General features: G+C 47.9%; 1 protein-coding gene across 1 annotated transcript in view; it reads right to left on the bottom strand.

Moving 5' to 3' along the window:
* The window catches only part of TTBK1 (tau tubulin kinase 1), a 158,655-nt gene that overhangs the window by 65,824 nt on the left and 74,890 nt on the right, over positions 1-17,941 (bottom strand). The window contains exons 5-6 of the mRNA XM_067532893.1: positions 12,366-12,506; positions 10,827-10,931 (exon numbers count right to left, since the gene is read on the bottom strand). Coding sequence (XP_067388994.1) covers positions 10,827-10,931; positions 12,366-12,506 — 246 coding nt within the window. The remainder of the gene's footprint in view (positions 1-10,826; positions 10,932-12,365; positions 12,507-17,941) is intronic.

The following is a 17,941-nucleotide window of genomic DNA, read 5'->3' on the forward strand; positions in this document are numbered from 1 at the left end:
GCCCATGCCCCAGGCCTGGAGGGAGTGTCCCCCTTGCTGTGCTGTGGGGCTCGTTTACATGTGTGGGACAAGGTCCTATAATTTGTGAACTGCCTGTCAAGCACCAGGAGTGCTCCAGCCCTGCATGCATGCCAGCCAGAGTGACTGGAGTCTTTCCTGAGACCACCTTCTCCTCACTTGCCATTTCTAACACCAGGCACAAAAATCAAAAGCAGCGGTGGCTGGTGCCCAAAGCATTGGGACCCGGGCTTCAGTCCTGCTCTCCTGAAGAAAAGTATTTAGGATCTTCCCCCTCAAATAAAATAAATAGACCAAATCAACCGTCTGGGGCTCCTCCCCCTTCACAGACAAAACAACTCTGCCTTCCTTGCCTTGTGCAACTCCCAGCTCTGCTCCCCCGCTGCTGAAAACCCCTCCACTCCCCCTGTTGCTGTGCCCCTCCTCACCAGGTCATACGCTCCACTTCCAACTCCCACCACCTTACTAGGTCACAGGCCCCTACCTCTACCCTCCTTGTGATCACAGGCTGGCTAGCTCCACACACCTGTGGCCTTGCCTTTCCCCAAATGGGGCTCACAGTGGGGTGGGGCTCTGCGTTTTGGGGTGGGGTGGGAGTATGTTGAAGGTCCGAGTGTGGACGTAGAAAGGATTATTAAGGATTCACCATAACGAGACCAAACATGACAGTTTATTTGCACTGTCCATTATATGCTGTATAGATTGTGAATTATTGCATTGTCTGTTTTAGAAGCGTGAGAGATCAGAGAGAGGGGCTTACATCATAAATCAACACTAATAAACAATTCAATAAGCTCTGTGGCAAACTGGACTCAGAGAGGTATTATTTCACTGGATTCTATAAAATCAATCGGAAGCGAAAGCAATGAATCTACCTAGGCTACTGTTATTTATTATGTGTAGTGCAGTAGTAACCAGGATCCCATTGTGCCAGGCACTGTACAAACACAGTACAAAAAGACGGCTCCTGTCCCAAGGAGCTTACTATCTAAGTTTTTATATTACACTCTAGTTTCTGAGCATCCTGGTGATTTTTGAAGGGTCCAGAATTAATGCCTAGGTTCCTGGATTTCAAGGCAAGAAGGGACCACTGTGATGGCACAGTCTGTCCCCCAGTACATTCTCACTCAGTGGCTCATCACCCAGCCCATAACCTCTGACTGAGCTAGAGCCAATATTTTAGAAAGTCACTTGGTCTTGGTTTCAAGATGCCAAGTGATGGCAAATCCACCACATCCCCTGGGAAACTGTTCCAACGGCTAATGACTCTCACTGTTAAACGTTTGTGCCTTAAGTCTAATCTGAACTTGTCTAGTTCTCCTTGCAGTCACTGGATCTTGTACCGTCTTTGTCTGGAAGATTAAAGAATCTGTTGCCCTCAGAAATCTCCTCCCCATGTAGGTACTTATAGACTGTGGTCAAATCACCTCAATCTTCTCTTGGCTAAATGAAATAGATTGGGCTCCTGCAGTCTCTCACTATAAGGCAGGTTTTCCAGACCTCAAATCAATCATTTGGATCTTTCTGAATCTTCTCCGATTTGTCAACATCCTGTTTAACATGTGCGCACCAGGACTAGACACAGTACTGGGAAATGGGCTCATGAATGACACTTCCTATTCCCCCTCTATGTTCCCCTGCTTATATATCAACATTAGCTCTTTCTGCCCCCACATCCCACTGGAAGCTCTTGCTCCGTTGGTTATCTGCCATATCTCTACGTCCTTTTCAGAGGCACTATCTTCCAGAATACAGCCCCATCCTGTGCGTGCATCCTACCTGCTTTGTTCCCAGATATATAACCTTGCACTTGGGCTGTATTAAAGTGCAAGTTGTTCAAGTGAGCCCGTTTTACCAAGTGACTGAGATTGGTCTGTGGAACTGACCTCTTGTTATTATTTACCACCCCACTAATTTGTGGGTCATCTGTAAACTTTCCCAATAATATTTTTATGTTTTCTTTCAGATCACGGATAAAGACATTAAACAGCAATAGGCCAAGATCACATTCCTGTGGGGCAACCATAAAAACACCTGACTGGAGGAGATTCCCCATTTACAATTACTGTTGAGATCGATCAGACAATTTTTAATCCTTTTAAAATAGGCCATATTGACTTTGTATAGTGCTACCTTTTTAATCAGAATGTCATGCAGTACTAAGTCAAATGCCTCATAGATGTTGAAATATATCAAGAGTTACCTCAGCTACCTGTATCAAACAGACGTTCGATCCCATCAAAAATGATATCATGTTTGTTTGACTAGACCTATTTTTCATTATACTATATTGATTGGCATTAAATATGCTGCTACACTTTAATTCTTTACTGATTGCACGCCATTTCAGCCTTTCCAAGATTTTGCCTAGGACTTATGTCAGGCTAACCAGTCTATTGTTTCCTGGATCAGCACAATATTAGCTTTTTTTTTTTTTTCCTTCAGTCCTCTGAAACCTCTGCTGTTCCATGATTTGTTAAATGTGCACCTCAATGGCTCAGAAAAGTCCTCGGCCCATTCCACTGAAACTCTTGGGTGCAAGATATCTACTCTTGCTGATTTAAAAATGATTAACTTTAAGAGGTGCTGTTTAACATCCTACCTAGTACTGTTGGAATGAAAAGTATTGCATTAGCACTGTAAACTGTGAGTACATCCTCCCATTTCTTCCCAACAGAGAACAGAAATATTTACTGAACACATCTGCATTTTCTCCATTGTGATTAACAATTTTACCATTTAAACTCATGGCGACATGGAAGCTGTGATGTATCCTGGATCAGCAGGGTACAAAGTAAGAACATCTTGCTATGAACATAACCTTTGTTAGAATACAATGTTTATTTACATCTGTTTGGTCCTACTGCTGTAGCTGCACGTGCACTATTCTACTCTCTCATGCTGCTTTGCTCATGTGCTTTATCTTGCCCCCTCAGACATAGAGTTTTACAATTATCACATGTCCATTTATTATCCAGCATTGTTACAGACAATAATAATCTCTTCCTCATCATCTCTAGTACCAACCTCCTTCCCGCCCCACAAAATGCTACTTTTTTATAGTAAGAATACAAATGCACTTTTTTTTTTAAAAACTACCACCCCACTACCTGAAACCACCAAGCCCCATGCCATCACCCCCTGCGTTGTGCCTGGATTGTGTGTCCCTTTCCTGCACCCTTTGACCATCTTTGTCTCTTTAGACTGTGACACTCTTGAGGCAGGGACCGTGTCGTCTTATGAGTGTGCACTACCCAATAAAATGAGGGTCCCCCTAAAGTCTGACTGATGCTACTACAATACAATAACTAATACTAATGTCTAACATAACTCTTTTACATATGTCTCATGTGAAAGACGGACCGCACAGACCCACTGGGCTTTCTTATTTAAGTATTTCAAGTTTGAGGTAGGGTACAATACATTCTTATGCACAGTCTTGCTCTATAGCTCATTCTTTCTAAGTGAAAGAAAATCTGCTCCAGTTGTAGGAAATACCATTTCTTCTTTACCTAGGTGCATTTCTAATGTGCTTTTCACTGCAGTAACAAAAGGCTATTTTTAACAGTTTGCACTGAAGTGCAAGCATAGATTTAGACTGAAAATTAATAAGTCAGAAAATTAAAAGATTTCTTAGTTACCATGTCCTACAAGTGCAACATTGACCATGTTCATCTACAGAGGCTATGTACTGTCCTTCCTAAGACATCTTCCTTCTGCATACACAGCCCTCACTCACACAGACATACAGTATCTTCAGCAAGGCACGGGAAACTACTGCAGTGCAGTCTGAATTGCAAGGAGACTGAGATCTAACCAATGGGCTGCAGCTGACTAAGCAAAAAAGAGTAGCTTGCAGAGCACAATAGCACATTGCCAGTTCATCCAAACGGGAGAGCTACGTCCCGGAAAAAAGACCACCTTCCCTTGGTTGCCAATAAGTGGCTGCACTGAGGTGGTGAAATAACAGCTCATTTAGAATATTTTCAATGAATGTTTCTGAAAATGCAAAGAATCCACAGTTTGCTGCAATTATATTAACAAAAATGTAGGCACCAGTCACAAATGAACACAGTTACTGGCAGTACTGAGTCAGGTTCCGACAGAGAGCGCGCAGAGTGTGAATTCAACCTTGAAAACCTGCAGCACAGCATGATAAATAACTGCAAAGCTTCTCTCCCAGAGTTTCCTTGAAAACTCTGTTAGGTAACAATAATGATGGTCTGCAAGGCTGTACATGTATCCACAAACCAGGATACAAACATGTATCCACAAATCCACAAACAAGGCTGTACATGTATCCACAAAGGCTGTACATGTATCCACAAACAGTCTGCAAGGCTGTACATATATCCACAAACCAAATCCACAATCCACACTCTGAGGGCCCTGATATGAATGACTCAAATGCCTTATAAGGAGGATGGGCTGGCTCCTTTACACAAGTGAGTATGTGTTCTCCATTCCACTCTCCCTCGTCTGTATAAATTCATGCTCATGTTCACGGCCTGCTCTGGGCTCTCTGTCCAATGTTCATCGTATCAGTGCCCTTCATGTGTCCAGCTTCTGGCTGGGAAATGAGTTCCAGAATGACAGATTCTCGTCTCGCAGGGTCTCTACATCAGACACTCCTGACGTCTTTAAAAACCCAATTTTTAGCGCTTCTTTCCTCAGCTGCATAGCTTCCCTGTTGTAGGCTTCATAACACTATCTGGGACTTAGAGGACACTGATACATTTAAACAAGGCGGGGGATGCACTTTCTCTGTCCTCTTTCTGCCCCAGAGCTGAGCGCAGCCATGTCCCAGCTAAGGGCAAGGAGGGTTAAGTTTGGGCATAGCCCTTTGTATCCTGAATCATCATAATCTTACTATTTATTACACTGTGATGGAGAGTGTGGGGACTCGCCCATAGCACAGACTTTTAGCAAAGGGAAAAATTATCGAAAGAAAGGTTTTAAGGCGGAGACCCGGAAAAGCTGGGTTCCCACCAGACACCAGAATCTATAGACTGCAGTCTCTGAGCAAAAGAGTCAAAAATCTGAAAGGCTGCTCTTCAGCACAGCGAAGGGTTTTGTATCCTTAACAGGCCATCTATTATGTGGTACAGCTCCAAACCTTAGGCCTTGTCTACAGTAGAAAGTGGTATTGCTTTAACTATACTGATATAGTTATTTATATTTAACTATCCTGGTATCGTTAAAGCAGTACAATCCTCCTAGGGTGGCCAGAGTTATACCAGTACATGGGTGCTTTACACCAGTGTAGCTATTTCCATATCAGTATAACAATGCTGATTTTTAAAAATCATCCCCCTAGCCACCCTAGCTCTCCCAATCCACGCAGTGTGCAGAGCAGGCCGCGGTGGGGTAGGTAACCAAAGAAGACTGGTTGGAAAAGATGAGGGAGCAGTGCTGTATTGGCAGGAGGGAGGTTGTTAAGCAGATGGAGGGAGGGAGATGCATCTCTCTAGACAGCAGATGCTAGTGGGAGCCAGAGTGGCCTGAGATGGGACTGTTGTCACGGCACATGGCTGCTCACTTTCCTTGTTTTCCTCTAAGCAGAAAAGGCCGTCTCTGACTAGCACAGGAGGAGTGTCAGTCTATTGGGGTTCTGCAAACCGTCTTTTGTTGTCATTCCATCTCCTCTATGGTTTTAATCTTGCATTTGTTCTGCTTCCTGCTGTCTGGATAATTTCCTGCAGACACCCCCAAGAAGGCAGGAAGACCCCCCAACCTCTAAGGAGAAGGACTGAAGTCTTCCTGGAAACTACACCACCACCCCACTCTCAAGCTATGTCTTCACTGAAGGCGGCACAGTCACCGCCATCAGATCAACTTCTCTGGATTGACTGAGCGGTCAGTGCAGACCCGCTCAGTCGATCCAGAAATCGATGTATTAAGACCACCTTCTCAAGTGGCGTAGCGCGGCACAGTGCAGTAAAGATGGAGCACAGAACGGAAGCAGAGAAGTCGACGGGAGTTACACAAGTTTTTTGCGTAGTTTGCGTAACTCCGGTCGACTGCTGCCAAATCTTGGAGGTAAGTGTAGACAAGCCCTCAGTGAAGAAGCTTGGACAGAGGTGTCCTACCCCAGTGAGTAGGCACAAGGGGAGTGGCAGAGGGACCGATCAGGAGACTGGGGAACATAGGACAATCTAGTCCATCTTGTCCAGCGTTCTGTCTTTGACGATGGCAGCACCACATAGGTGTAAGAACCCCTCAGCAGCAGATATGGGGCAATCTGCCCCCACATTAGGGCTCACCCAGATCCTCGATCGATAGAGATCAGCTTGCTCCCTGGCCGCCCCTTCCAAAACTTGTCGTCATTAATTATAGTAAGGCTGGATATTCTTGTTATCCATATCACTGTCCAACGCCTTTTTAAATCTTATTAAAGGTTTTGGCCTCAATTAGCCATAGTACTGAAGGGCATTAGAGCATCTTGACCTCTTGTATAGCACAGGCCATTAAACTGCACCCATTGACCCCTGTATTGAGCCCAATGACTAGAGCATCAAGAGACGGGGAATCCACCACTCCCCTTGGCAGTTTGTTCCAGTGGTCTATCCCCCTCACTGCCAAACATGTCTGTCTTATTTCCGCTGGGAATTGGTCTGAGTTCAGCTTCCAGCCCTTGGTCCTTTCTGTGCCTTTCCCCACTGGATGCAGTACCTGGTGTTGTCTCTACGTGGAGACATTTACACACTCTCATCAAGTCTCCTCTCAATCTTCTGTCTGAGAACAGAACAGACTGAGGGCTGGTCCAACCCTAGACACACAAAAGCGGTGCCAATGCAACTGTCCTGCTGTAGCGTGTCTGGTGCCAACGGGAGAGGTCTCTCCCATCAGCATAGCAAAACCATCTCCAGGAGAGGTAGCAGCTACCTCGGTGGGAGAAGCGCTCCTACTGACACAGCACTACCCACACACGTGCTCAGGTCAGGGTAACTTACGTCACTCGGCAGGTGGCTTATTCACACCCCATAGCAATGTAAGTGGGAACGTGTACAAGCCCTGAGATGTAGGTCTCTCACGGTGAGGCAGTGTAATCCCTCCACGATTTCACTGGTCCCTGGCCAGATTCTGCACCCACCATGGCCTCAAATCACACCTAGAACTTCTCCCATGAAATCAGAGATGTGACTGTCCACACGGATTGCCCCCCACTGAACACACTGCATTATCATCTCCGTCGTTGGTTTCCCATTCGCTCAACAACAGTCTCTTTTATTAATAACCTAAAGGCCATTTTGCCACGTAGTTCTTACTGTGGGTTCTCTCTCCTTACCTCTCAGCCATTTCACTTTAAAACAAACTTTCCAGGATTTTGAGAAATTAAGTTGAGTGCTATACTCCTGCCCCGCACCTTTGGAAGCGGAACTACAGTCCAGTCTTGCCAGTTCTAAGAGCAAAAGGTCCCTCACTATGTCTTTAGTGTGTACGCAGTGCATTTTGCAGCAAATAGGTCCCTGTGCTGACGTTGTTTAAGGGGCACATGACAGGATGGCAGGTTCTAGGACTCTGCGGGGCTGTTCTTCTGTCTTACCGTTGCAGCTGGGTCTCACTACAGCCAACCCAGGTGGCTGAAAGGCAGTCTCCAAAGCTGGAGAGGGGCTGGATGAATTGCAGGAAGACTCTGGAAACGGGCAGTTCGGGAGGGAAGCTTAGCACTGGTTTGGTTTTGTTCAGGATAAAGGGGAACCCCAGGAGGTTCGCAAGCTAACCAGTGTGAGTGTTGTGAGGATTCAATGTGTTCACAAAAAGAAAGAACAATGTAATAAACTCCCATTTAACTCCCCACCCACACTCCACCGTGATGCTGGGGGGGCGGGGTGCATAATGAACATAAAATACTAAACAATATTGGTCTCCATTTCCTTTCATGTCATCCCCCAGCACCAGGCTCTTTGACACTTTCTCCTGCACCCTGTTTGACACAGCCCAGTTCCAAGTCCTGGATTATGAAATTTGCACTGAGGAACAGGCTTTGACAACTAGTTATTGCAGTAATGGCCTGAGATGGGACAGTTGTCATGGCACATGGCTACTCGCTTTCCTTTTTTTCCTCTAAGCAGAAAAAGCTGTCTGTGTCTGCTTCACCTAGGAGGAGTGTCAGCCTACAGGGGTTCCACAAACCCTGTCTTTTGTTTTAGTTCCATCTCCTCTGTGGTTTTTGTCATTCAGTCTTGTGTTTGTTCCGTTTCCTGCTGTCTGGGTAACTTCCCGCAGGCACCACCAAGGAGATAGGAACCCCCTGACCTCTAAGGAGGGGGGCTGAAGGGCGAAGCCTTCCTGGAAACTACACCACCGCCCCACTCTCAGTCAAGAAGCTTGGACAGAGGGAGATTAGGGGAAATCAGTCATGTTAAATGGGATTATAATAGAATAAAGCAAGCTCTTAACAGTTTGTCTAAGTGTGTCAGGGGCCTCCTGTGGTTATTAATGGGGTCTCAGTGAAGGCAAGCAGGCCCCAAAGTCAGGTTCCAGCTCAGAGTATCCCCCTGCACAGTCTCTCCACAGAGCCGGTGTGGGGTTATTATTCAGTGCACAAGACGACTTCCTTCCTGGTGGCCACCTTGGGCAGTCAGAGAGTGGGGTGCAAGGGTTGTTTGGGGGAGCTGAGGCAGTGTGTGCTTGGTGACAAGGGACCAAAGCAGAATGACTGACTTGAAAAGAAGACAGCCGAAGCTTTCATAGGGGGACGGAACACACAGACAGATGTCCGTCTCACCCAGTGGCTGGCAGGAAAAGGTCACGTGGGGCTAGCTGACACTTCTTCACCTCATGGGGCCCTGGAAGTGCTGCAATTTGAGTGGGGGAGGGAATCGGAAAAACTGAGAGCTTGTGTCTGGAAATGGTGGCTGTCAGTGAAATGAAGCAGGAGCTCCCATGCTGGATCACACCTGGGCTCCATGTAGTCACTCTCCTGTCTCGGACAGCAGCCAGCCTCAGCAATGCCCCTCAACTCAAACTCTCCCAACACAAGACAATCAGCCACCCAGCCCAAACCCTGCTCCAAGCACAGCTTTTACTCCCAAAAAAGGAGAAGGGCCAAAGTCTCCATGGAGGCTGTTGGGGACTTCGCTGTTGCTATTGATGTTACATGGAAGACGACCAGATACTATGGAGATGGGCAGCAGTGTGATATCTAAAACAGACGGGAAGGTGCGAGAAGCCCCGCAGTAGCAGCTGGATGATTTAGCCCCATAAGGTCTCATCTTGGTGTCCGATTGTTAGGAATTAGTTTAACCCCTTCCAGAAATACTGTTAACATTCACTGTTCTAACTTTGGAGAGTCTGGCTACCCGATGAATGTCCAGTGCTGCTTCGAATATCAGAACAAGCCTTGAGCAAACAGCCATGACGAATGCACGCCAGCTATTAGCCTGGAGCAAACCCCCTTGCCAGTGTGTTCACACAAAGGGTGACTCCCTGGCAATTCGGGGTGGCTCAGCCGTAAGTGTACCCTTCCAGCCCGTTTGCCTCGGCTGATGCTAAATAATATTTCATTCTGTGCTGTTTTGGTTGGATTGTCTAACGCACTTTACTGAAGATGCCAGCACTAGTACAAACAATAGTAATAAATACCAGGAGGGAAGCCTCCTACACTTGGGAATCCTCCTCCCCACCACAAACACAGACCTAACAGAACCTCCTGAAATGCAGAGTCCATAGGGCTGGGCAGGCAGGACACTTGGAGCTGGGGGGAGGGGGTGTATCAGATAAGGAAGGAGCAGCCCCCAACTGCCCCAGTTCTGTCTTCTCCACAGTAGTGACCAGTGGGACCTAGCTGCTGCCCATAGTCTGCTTAGCCAGACTGGCCCTAAGCAGCGTGTCTAGCCTGCCTTGGGGAAGCCTCTCCCTGAACCAGGGCTTGGGCTGTCAGGCCCTGAGCCCAGCTGGCTCTACTCCACCTTCAAGGCAGAAGCGTATCTGGCCAAGCCTGGGACTTGCAGGATGATTTAGGCCGTGGTTTTGCAGAGACCCAGCATGGCTGCCCAAGAGCGGACACAAGAGGCTATCTATGGAGCCAAAACGTGCGATACTGGGAGGCCAGACAAAGATTATTGGCGCTCACCAAGGTCTGGTTCTGGCAGCAGTGATCTACCTGTTCAACAGCACAGCCAGGAGCACTCCGTTTGCAGCCTGACAGGAGCCAGGCAGGACATACGACTCTGGAGGTTATTGTGCACTCCCGGCTGACCCCAAACAATAGGTTACTGAGCAAGCGGGCTGGATACAGCACACACGCAGAGGAGGGTAGCCCCCTGCCGCCCTCCCTCAGCAACTACACTCAACCCTACTCAGAAATCTGAAATGTGACACTGGGACAAAACCAGACAGGGGGAGGAACAACGTTCCTGGCAGTGGTGAGAGCCCAGCGTCTTCAAGAACCACGTCACATCCGGTGTATACAGAGAGCTGTGTCCTCTTCAGACACCCGCTGCCACATAATCCAACAGCTCTAAAGAATACCCCAGTTCTACTCCCCGGACTAGGCTGGACAAAGACGTGCATGGGATTGTTCTACCGGGGGGGAGGGAGGCCACCAGCTCGGACAGCTCTGGCCTCCCTCCTGCTTGGCCCAAGCGCATCGTGGAAAACGCTGTTAGCATGGAAAAAACCCACATTTCTCAGACAATAGCAAGATGCCTCCATTCCCAGCTCAATCACAGCCCCTCCCCATCCCGCCCCCCCCAGCATGAGAAGCAGTCTGAATACAGGAACAGTCATAACAACAGGATTAAAACAAAGCAAAACCCTTTCCTTGCCTGAGTGGAAGCAGAGTTGGAAAAGGTGTCACTTACTGGCCGGACTTCGCCGTTGGTGTTGGTGTACTGCCGGGCCAGACCAAAGTCTAACATGTAGCATTTCCTGTAGGTTGAAGGCAGGCGACCCATGGCAAAGTTGGACTAGCCAAAAGGAACAGAATAAAATAATCAGTTTGGATAGCAGCAGCCACTGTCACACAAACCTCAGAACTCCTCCGACCACCCCATCGAGAGCCCTGCACATGTCTCCGGCAGGAATGCACTGCACATAAAGGCAGCATCACAAGCTCTCCATTTATTTGCTAACATGTTTGGTTCCCCCAGGCAGAGAAAGTCGGAGGCTCAAAGACTCAAGGAGCAGAGAAGCAACTTTGCAGTGCAGGGGGTTCCAGGCTCCCCCATCCAGCATTCAGTTTGAAGAAAGGCAGCTATGGATTATCCAGATAATGACTGTAAAACCAGAGTGTGTGTGTTATCCGAGCAAAACTTCAGCAGAGAGGGGAAATATTTATACTCCACATCATTAGCTCTGTAATGATCAAGGAGCAGCCCCATTCAGGCTGGGGTTACTATGGGCAGAAAGCATTTGCTGTTCTTCTCGTTATAATTACTATAACGGGCACGTTCTCCTGCACGTAACCCTGCAATGCTGGGTCTGATTCTCAGCTGGAGGAAACTGGCACAGCAAGTCAATGGCAGTACACTGATCTACGCCAGCTAAGAATTTGGCCCTGGCACACCTCCCAGCCAAGACAGATCAGCTAAGGGATCAGGCCACTTAGGGAGAAAGCGGCCAGAAGCAGAGAGGCCCTAGCAGGAAGTCCCTGGTTCAAGGTACGGGAGCTCCAGGATGCAGCTTAGCTCCTATCAGAGGCCCTGGAGCATGGTCTGACTCTCAGGCAAGTAGTCGGTAGAATAGAAACCTGTAGGGAACAGACAGCCCCTGCAGAAGGGATGGTGGATGTGGAACATATTACCCGATGTGGAAGAAATAAAGCTGAGAAAAGAGCCTGGCCTGACCCAACCCTGGGCGGAGGAGACAGGCCTGCAGGCTACAGGTCCATTGTCTTTTTGCCTTCTGCCTGCACTCAGAACTGCCCAGAAGCCAGCACAGGCCTCACTGCCCCTCTAGCCTGTTTTCCCAGCCTTTCACATGCACAACATGCAGAGACCCATGTGCTTGTTAAACAGTGGCTCAGGAAAGGGGGTTTTCTTTAGCAAAGACAAATGCGAGACGTGCCCTTTACTGAAGTGACGGAGCACACAGATGACAGCCCTTTCTGAACCTGTATAACAGCTGATTAGTGCACACAGCCCTCAGTGACGGGCCGGACTTCAGAGGAAAGCTTGGAGGCAGTTGATATGATTGGGGACAGCATGACCCCATAGCCACAGACCCACCACACAGCAGCCTCTGCTAGCAGAGTGAGGCTGGGAAATATGGCACTCTAACGCCTGCCTCGCCTGTTGGCTGGGGCAGCACAGTCACCTCTGCCAAGGCGGCCCACTGTCCCAGCCACAAGGATGATTGCTGACTCAATCCTAAAAGGGAGAAACTCTGCAAAGACTACATACAGGCTTGATATCTCGGTGAAGGAATCCCACGGAGTGGATGGCTTCTATGGATTCTAGAATCTGCTTGCCCAATCGCAGGGTTGTGCTCAACGTAAACGTCCCCCGAGGCTGGCTTCTTCTGAGATCTGCAAGGTTCCGGCCCTGAAACAACAAGTACAGTGTATACCTCAACATCTCACACTCAGCATTTGCTGCATTTAATCCACATCCAGACAGAGAACACTTTACAGCCACAGAGCATAACCTCAGCATCCCCACATGATCAGAGATGTGTGCCCGAAGGAACTGTTTATTGATCCTCAAAACAGGCCTAGGAAGGATAGCAGCAGGCAGGCTTCACACAAACACTCAGCCCCTGGTAGAGAGTGCTAATAGAGATGGTTCCCATTTCAGGGTCTCTTCCTATTCAGCCCTTGGCTGGAAGCCTCACCAGAAAGGCCAGAGAGTCAGCCAGTCATAAAAGTGGTCAATAACAAGCCAACCACTCGTTGGCTGTTGACGCCTTTTGGAATCAGTTCCACTAGGGATCCCCCCAAGGCACCCAGCCCCCTGGGTGTGAACTTCATGTAAGCATTTCCACACAAGTCAAGGCCTAGCGAGGCTCTCGCATTAAGAAGCAGGCCAGATACAGAGTTGCTAGAGTGAGATTTTTCTATTATTGTTTTTATCCTGGAGAAAGAATTTTTTCTCTGAGTAAGTGGTAATTTAACCTCAACCTTAGTTCATCTCTGAGTCTCAGCAGAAGCTGCCAGCTCAGCAGAATACTGAACTACAGCCACTAAATTATATTCATGTAAGCACATAAGTGAGCCCGGATCACAGGCCTCAGTGAGCCCTCCAACATGGTCTTGTTTCTTCTTGTGTGTGTGGAATAGGTGACTGCCAGTAATCACAAACACAGGCTCTCCCTCTCTGTCCCTTCCCCTCTGTCCTGCCTTCATCCCACACCTTTCCCCTTATTGACTCATTCTCCCCACCCTGCATTCCGCACCCAGGGATAACAGTTGCCTCCACTCCCTTAAGGTCCATACCCCTCTCCACTGCAGCCACGTCCCCCATCCACGTCCCTCACTTTCCCTCTCCACCACAGTCATGTCCCCCCATCTGTGCCCCCCACCTTCACTCCACAACCATTTCCAGACTCTGAGAAACAGGTGTTTTCACATGGGATCACCAATGCGCTGTAAAATCCCAGCAGACAGGGTAAGCACAGTTCTGCCTCAACGCTGCCCACTGCAGAGAACCTATGGTCCATGCCTGTGTCAAGACTAGATGACCAGAATGGCCCCTTCCTGCCAGAAATTCCATCCTCCACCTAGTCTCCCTCAAATCATCATGCCTGTCCACACAGAGGACATTTCGCCACATAGACTAACTGGTCTTAACCCGGCAGCCTGGATTGTTGGCACTGCCCCCGTTTCAGGGATGTGCTGCCGGGCTGCAGGGTCGGAGTTCATTTTGCCTCTTTCTGTTCTGTGACATGGTCCTCTGCACATGCAGCCTAAACTCACCATCACCTTTTCCCTCCCATACCATAGTGCAAGCTCCTACCCATCACCCACCCACCCACCCCACCAGCATTTCTGCTTCCCAGCTCCGCCTACTCCTGCGTTTGGGATTGGTTTCCTCCAAGATTAGGTGCATGATTCCTGGCTCAATCTCATTGTTTATCACCCACATTTCTAACCTGCTTCTCTCCCCTTGCCTTATTTATTTACAGCAAGTCCAGCCCCAAGTGGTTAAAAATCATGTGTCAGACCCCAGGAATTGTAAATCATAAGATGGGCTTAACAGTCACGAGGGTTTCAAAGAAGAAGGAAGCGCCATGTTCTCTGTGCTGGCAGGACATCTCACCATCCCCAGTTTGTGCGTGATCATTTCAGGTTCACAATTCACCCTCACCACACCCCTGGGTAGGGAGCTGCCATCCAAGCACCCATCACTACCCCATATCCTCCTCTCAGCCTCCTTCCCTGCTCCAGCCAGTGCCCTGCCTCACTCCTATCCCTCCCCTACAACGTCCTATGCCCTCTCCCTCCCCCAGCCTCCTCATTTACCTGCCCCTATATCTTCTACCCCTTACACGCTCTTGCTCTGCTCCACACTCCTCTGCATCTTTATCATTCCCCCTCCTATGCCTCATAGTCTTCTTTACTGCACCACACTCTCTCTAACCTCCACATCCTTCTGTCCCTTCCACCCCCTAACACTCCTGCCTGCAGCCCATATTCTCCTGCCTCTTCACAGTGTCCTCACCACGGAATCCAGGAGCTGGCCATCTTCCCAAAGGGAAGGCTGGCTTCAGTCCCACTGAACCAATGGGAGATGGTGGCCACCTATATTAAGTGCAGCTTCGCTTCCACCTGCAACCTGTACAGGGATGTGGCAGCTACTTTGACTTCTTAGAGCATGCTCTAACTTCAGTCCCACTGCCAGTAATGAGATTTGGTGTCCATTTTTAATAAAGGGCAGCAATTCTCAAGAAAGCAGTGAAAAATCATGAGCAGCTTTAATAAACAGCAGCTATTGTGTGACTTGATAAACTCTGTTAGTTGATTGTGTCTTGTCACTGTGATAATGGCATTCCATGATTGCCCATTAGCAAACACACTGCTTCATTCCTTCCCAGGGCTCCCACTGCAAAAATTCAGCTCTGCATCCGTATCAATGAGTGCACTGCAAAGCAGAGGGTCTACAGGAGCCACAGCTCTGCTGACCAGAACCTCCTTAGGATTCTAGGAGCCAGGAAAGGATGAAGATTTGAACTGCACCCACACTCCTTTGGGACACCTGCTCTCTACCTGGTACCTTGATTATAATTTTCCATTTCAGCCCTAGTGGCTGACATTGTCTCATCTCTTTTTCCAAACTGTGGTTATGCTCCCTGAGTCAGCATTAACACTGGTAGACTTCTCTGCACGTCTGCGACACAGCTTATGTTAGACCAGGAGTGGATCAGGAATAGGCAGTACTTGAAAAAGACTGAAGGAGTCTAAAGGCTGCAACTTAAGTTGCCTAATAAAGTAAACATGTTTTTATGAGTTGAAATATAGTAGGTGCAACTGACTATTTTTGCTGTTTGATTTGGAGCAGATATAATTGCTCTTTGGAAAGCTGTGCCCTCTCGCTGGCTGAGATAAAGTTTACGGACATACACATCACCTTTGAGAGGTATTTTTGCTCTGAGAATGCTACCTTAAGTATGAAATCTCCCTCTCAGAACCCTTTGTAGCTGCTTCCTCTCCTATCTCTCTCATACTGTTATTATATGACCTTTTGTACAGGTATAAAACCACAGGTCATTCAGAGGCCTGACTCTAAACTTCATGAATAGCGTTAAAGACAATTTAATGAAAGCTAAGGATGGATTATGTATCCAAATCACAGGGTTCGGTTTATCCCTGTCATCTGAACTCTGCCTGTGCCTTTTTTTGACTGGCAAACAGAAAATGGATTTTGAGATGCATAATTTTGACAAAGCACACTCCTGGTAATCTTCAACATCAGGGAATGATATCAACTGATCAAAGCACCTAGGAGAAGAGTTCCATTGGCAGAAGGCCAAACTGTGTCATTGCAAACATTTGGAGGACCTAAAACAAACAGGAATTATTTTTGATATGCTGATAACACTGTATTATAGAGCCCTGTTATCTCTAGCCCAGCACAGATCCATGTAATGTCATGCATATTAAAAGGATGAGTCAAGCAGAGCTCACAAAGGAAGGGGGGTAGAAAGGATTACAGGTGCTCGCTGAGGACTTGTGCATATTGGCACCCTAGAGATCACTCCCAAACCCAATGAAACACCATGGGTCTCCATCCTGGCCCCTCATCAGAACCAAGTTGCTAAGGAAATATTAAAGGTCTGACTGCACCTGGCTTTCTAGCCTTTCCTTGTCTGTAAGAGTTAAGAACAGGAAGCACGGCTCTTTTGTCCACTCTGTTCTGGCTTTGTGGATTGCAGCCAGAACTGTCCTTTTAGCATGATGTAGTTTCTGGGGGCTCTCGTTTCCTTATTTTAGGCTACTGGAAGCATGGGGGATCCTCTTAAGAAAAAAACCCCACAAAACTACACACATCGAAGTTTGGCTTGTTTCCTACACAGTCCTCCCATGGCAGGTGAGGGAGACAAAGGCATGATCTCAGGTCAATCACGCAACTCGGGGGCATGGAAAGCCAGGGTGGTCCATGACTAGAAAACAGGAACAGGAAGCTAGGAAACAGTTTTGTAAGAGTCCAGGAGGCAACAGTGAATCTGAAGTGCCCCGATTTAATCAGCAACAGTGAGCTGGTAGAGAAGCAGATGCAAGGAGTGGATGAGTCCCAGCCATTGCTCCGAAGTAGCAATGATCAGAGTGAAAGCCCAAGTATTGCTGGTCCAATGAGAAAGTCCCCTGCAGTGCAAGGGAATTTTGGGTCTTTTAGAGTGTCCCAGGAGAAGCCTTGAGAAGATGGCTCTGGAGCAGCCGCATGAGAGTGGATTTTGATGAGCAATGGACAAACTTCTCGGGCTAAAACTGCACTGTAAAGTAACACTACAAAAACGGCATCCATGGTGATTGTCTCTAATGATTCCATAGAACATTGCCTCCATTTACAAGTGAAAAAGCAGGTCTTTCTAGCAGCCAGCCTTTCAAACTCAGCCTATGCACTGAAAGGCAGACTGAGTTCTTTTGTACACCATCCATCAAATTGTCCTCAATTACCACATGTCCTGTTGTCTGCAGGGGGCTTGTACAAGTGTACATGGGGCAGAACGGGGTCTTCCAATTAGATCTTAAGGGAATTCTGTTGAGGAGCTCAAGCCCCGTTTACTCTTGTACAACTGTGTCGGCGTCACAGGGCTAGGAAGGGTTAGAATGTCTGTCACTAAAAGCAGCAGATATGACTCTGAATGTCCCCAGGAACAAACCAATGAGGTTAGAAGGTGCTGGTTTTTTAGGCTCACTCTTCAGAACCTGTTGACCGTTGTTTCAGGAGAGTCCTAGGGGTGCATGGAGCAGACAAGGAGGTACATTTTTAGCCTGCTCCTTGGATTCCTCTGTCCTTTTGAAAAGGACTTGCCCCCACTGCATTTTGAGTGATGCAAGATTCCCTTAGACAAAAGAGGCGCTGACTGCATCCAGCACCACGGAATTGCTCCCCCGCAAGAAGGACAATATGTGAAGCTAGGTGATTTAGGATATGGCACAATCACCTGAAAGAGAGCCTCCTCCAAGATGAGAAGGAAAAGCAAACATACATGGGGGAAGGGCAGGAGAGGGAATGAAAACTCCCTCAAAATGATCTGAAACCGATCCAAAAGGTATTGCCTGTTGGCATTTATAACTATCCTAATACTAAGTAACACTGCACAGCAGTAAAGTTATTCAAAGCTAGCTAGTGGTGGTTCAGTGTAGGGCACACGGCTACTCAAGGGGCAGCAAGCACAGACTGCACTGACACGGCATGGACACTACAAATCTGCAGTCTCGAGCACGTGAGGCACTAGAGAGGAACACACTGATGGACAAATGCTCATGGAAGAAGCACACCTTAAAAGAATTAGAAGTTTATTTTGAAGGGGCATGGTC

Source organism: Emydura macquarii, unplaced genomic scaffold (genome assembly GCF_026122565.2).
Source record: "Emydura macquarii macquarii isolate MOO-44397 ecotype Brisbane River unplaced genomic scaffold, CSIRO-AGI_Emac_v2 contig_3305, whole genome shotgun sequence".
Taxonomy (NCBI): Eukaryota; Metazoa; Chordata; order Testudines; family Chelidae; genus Emydura; species Emydura macquarii.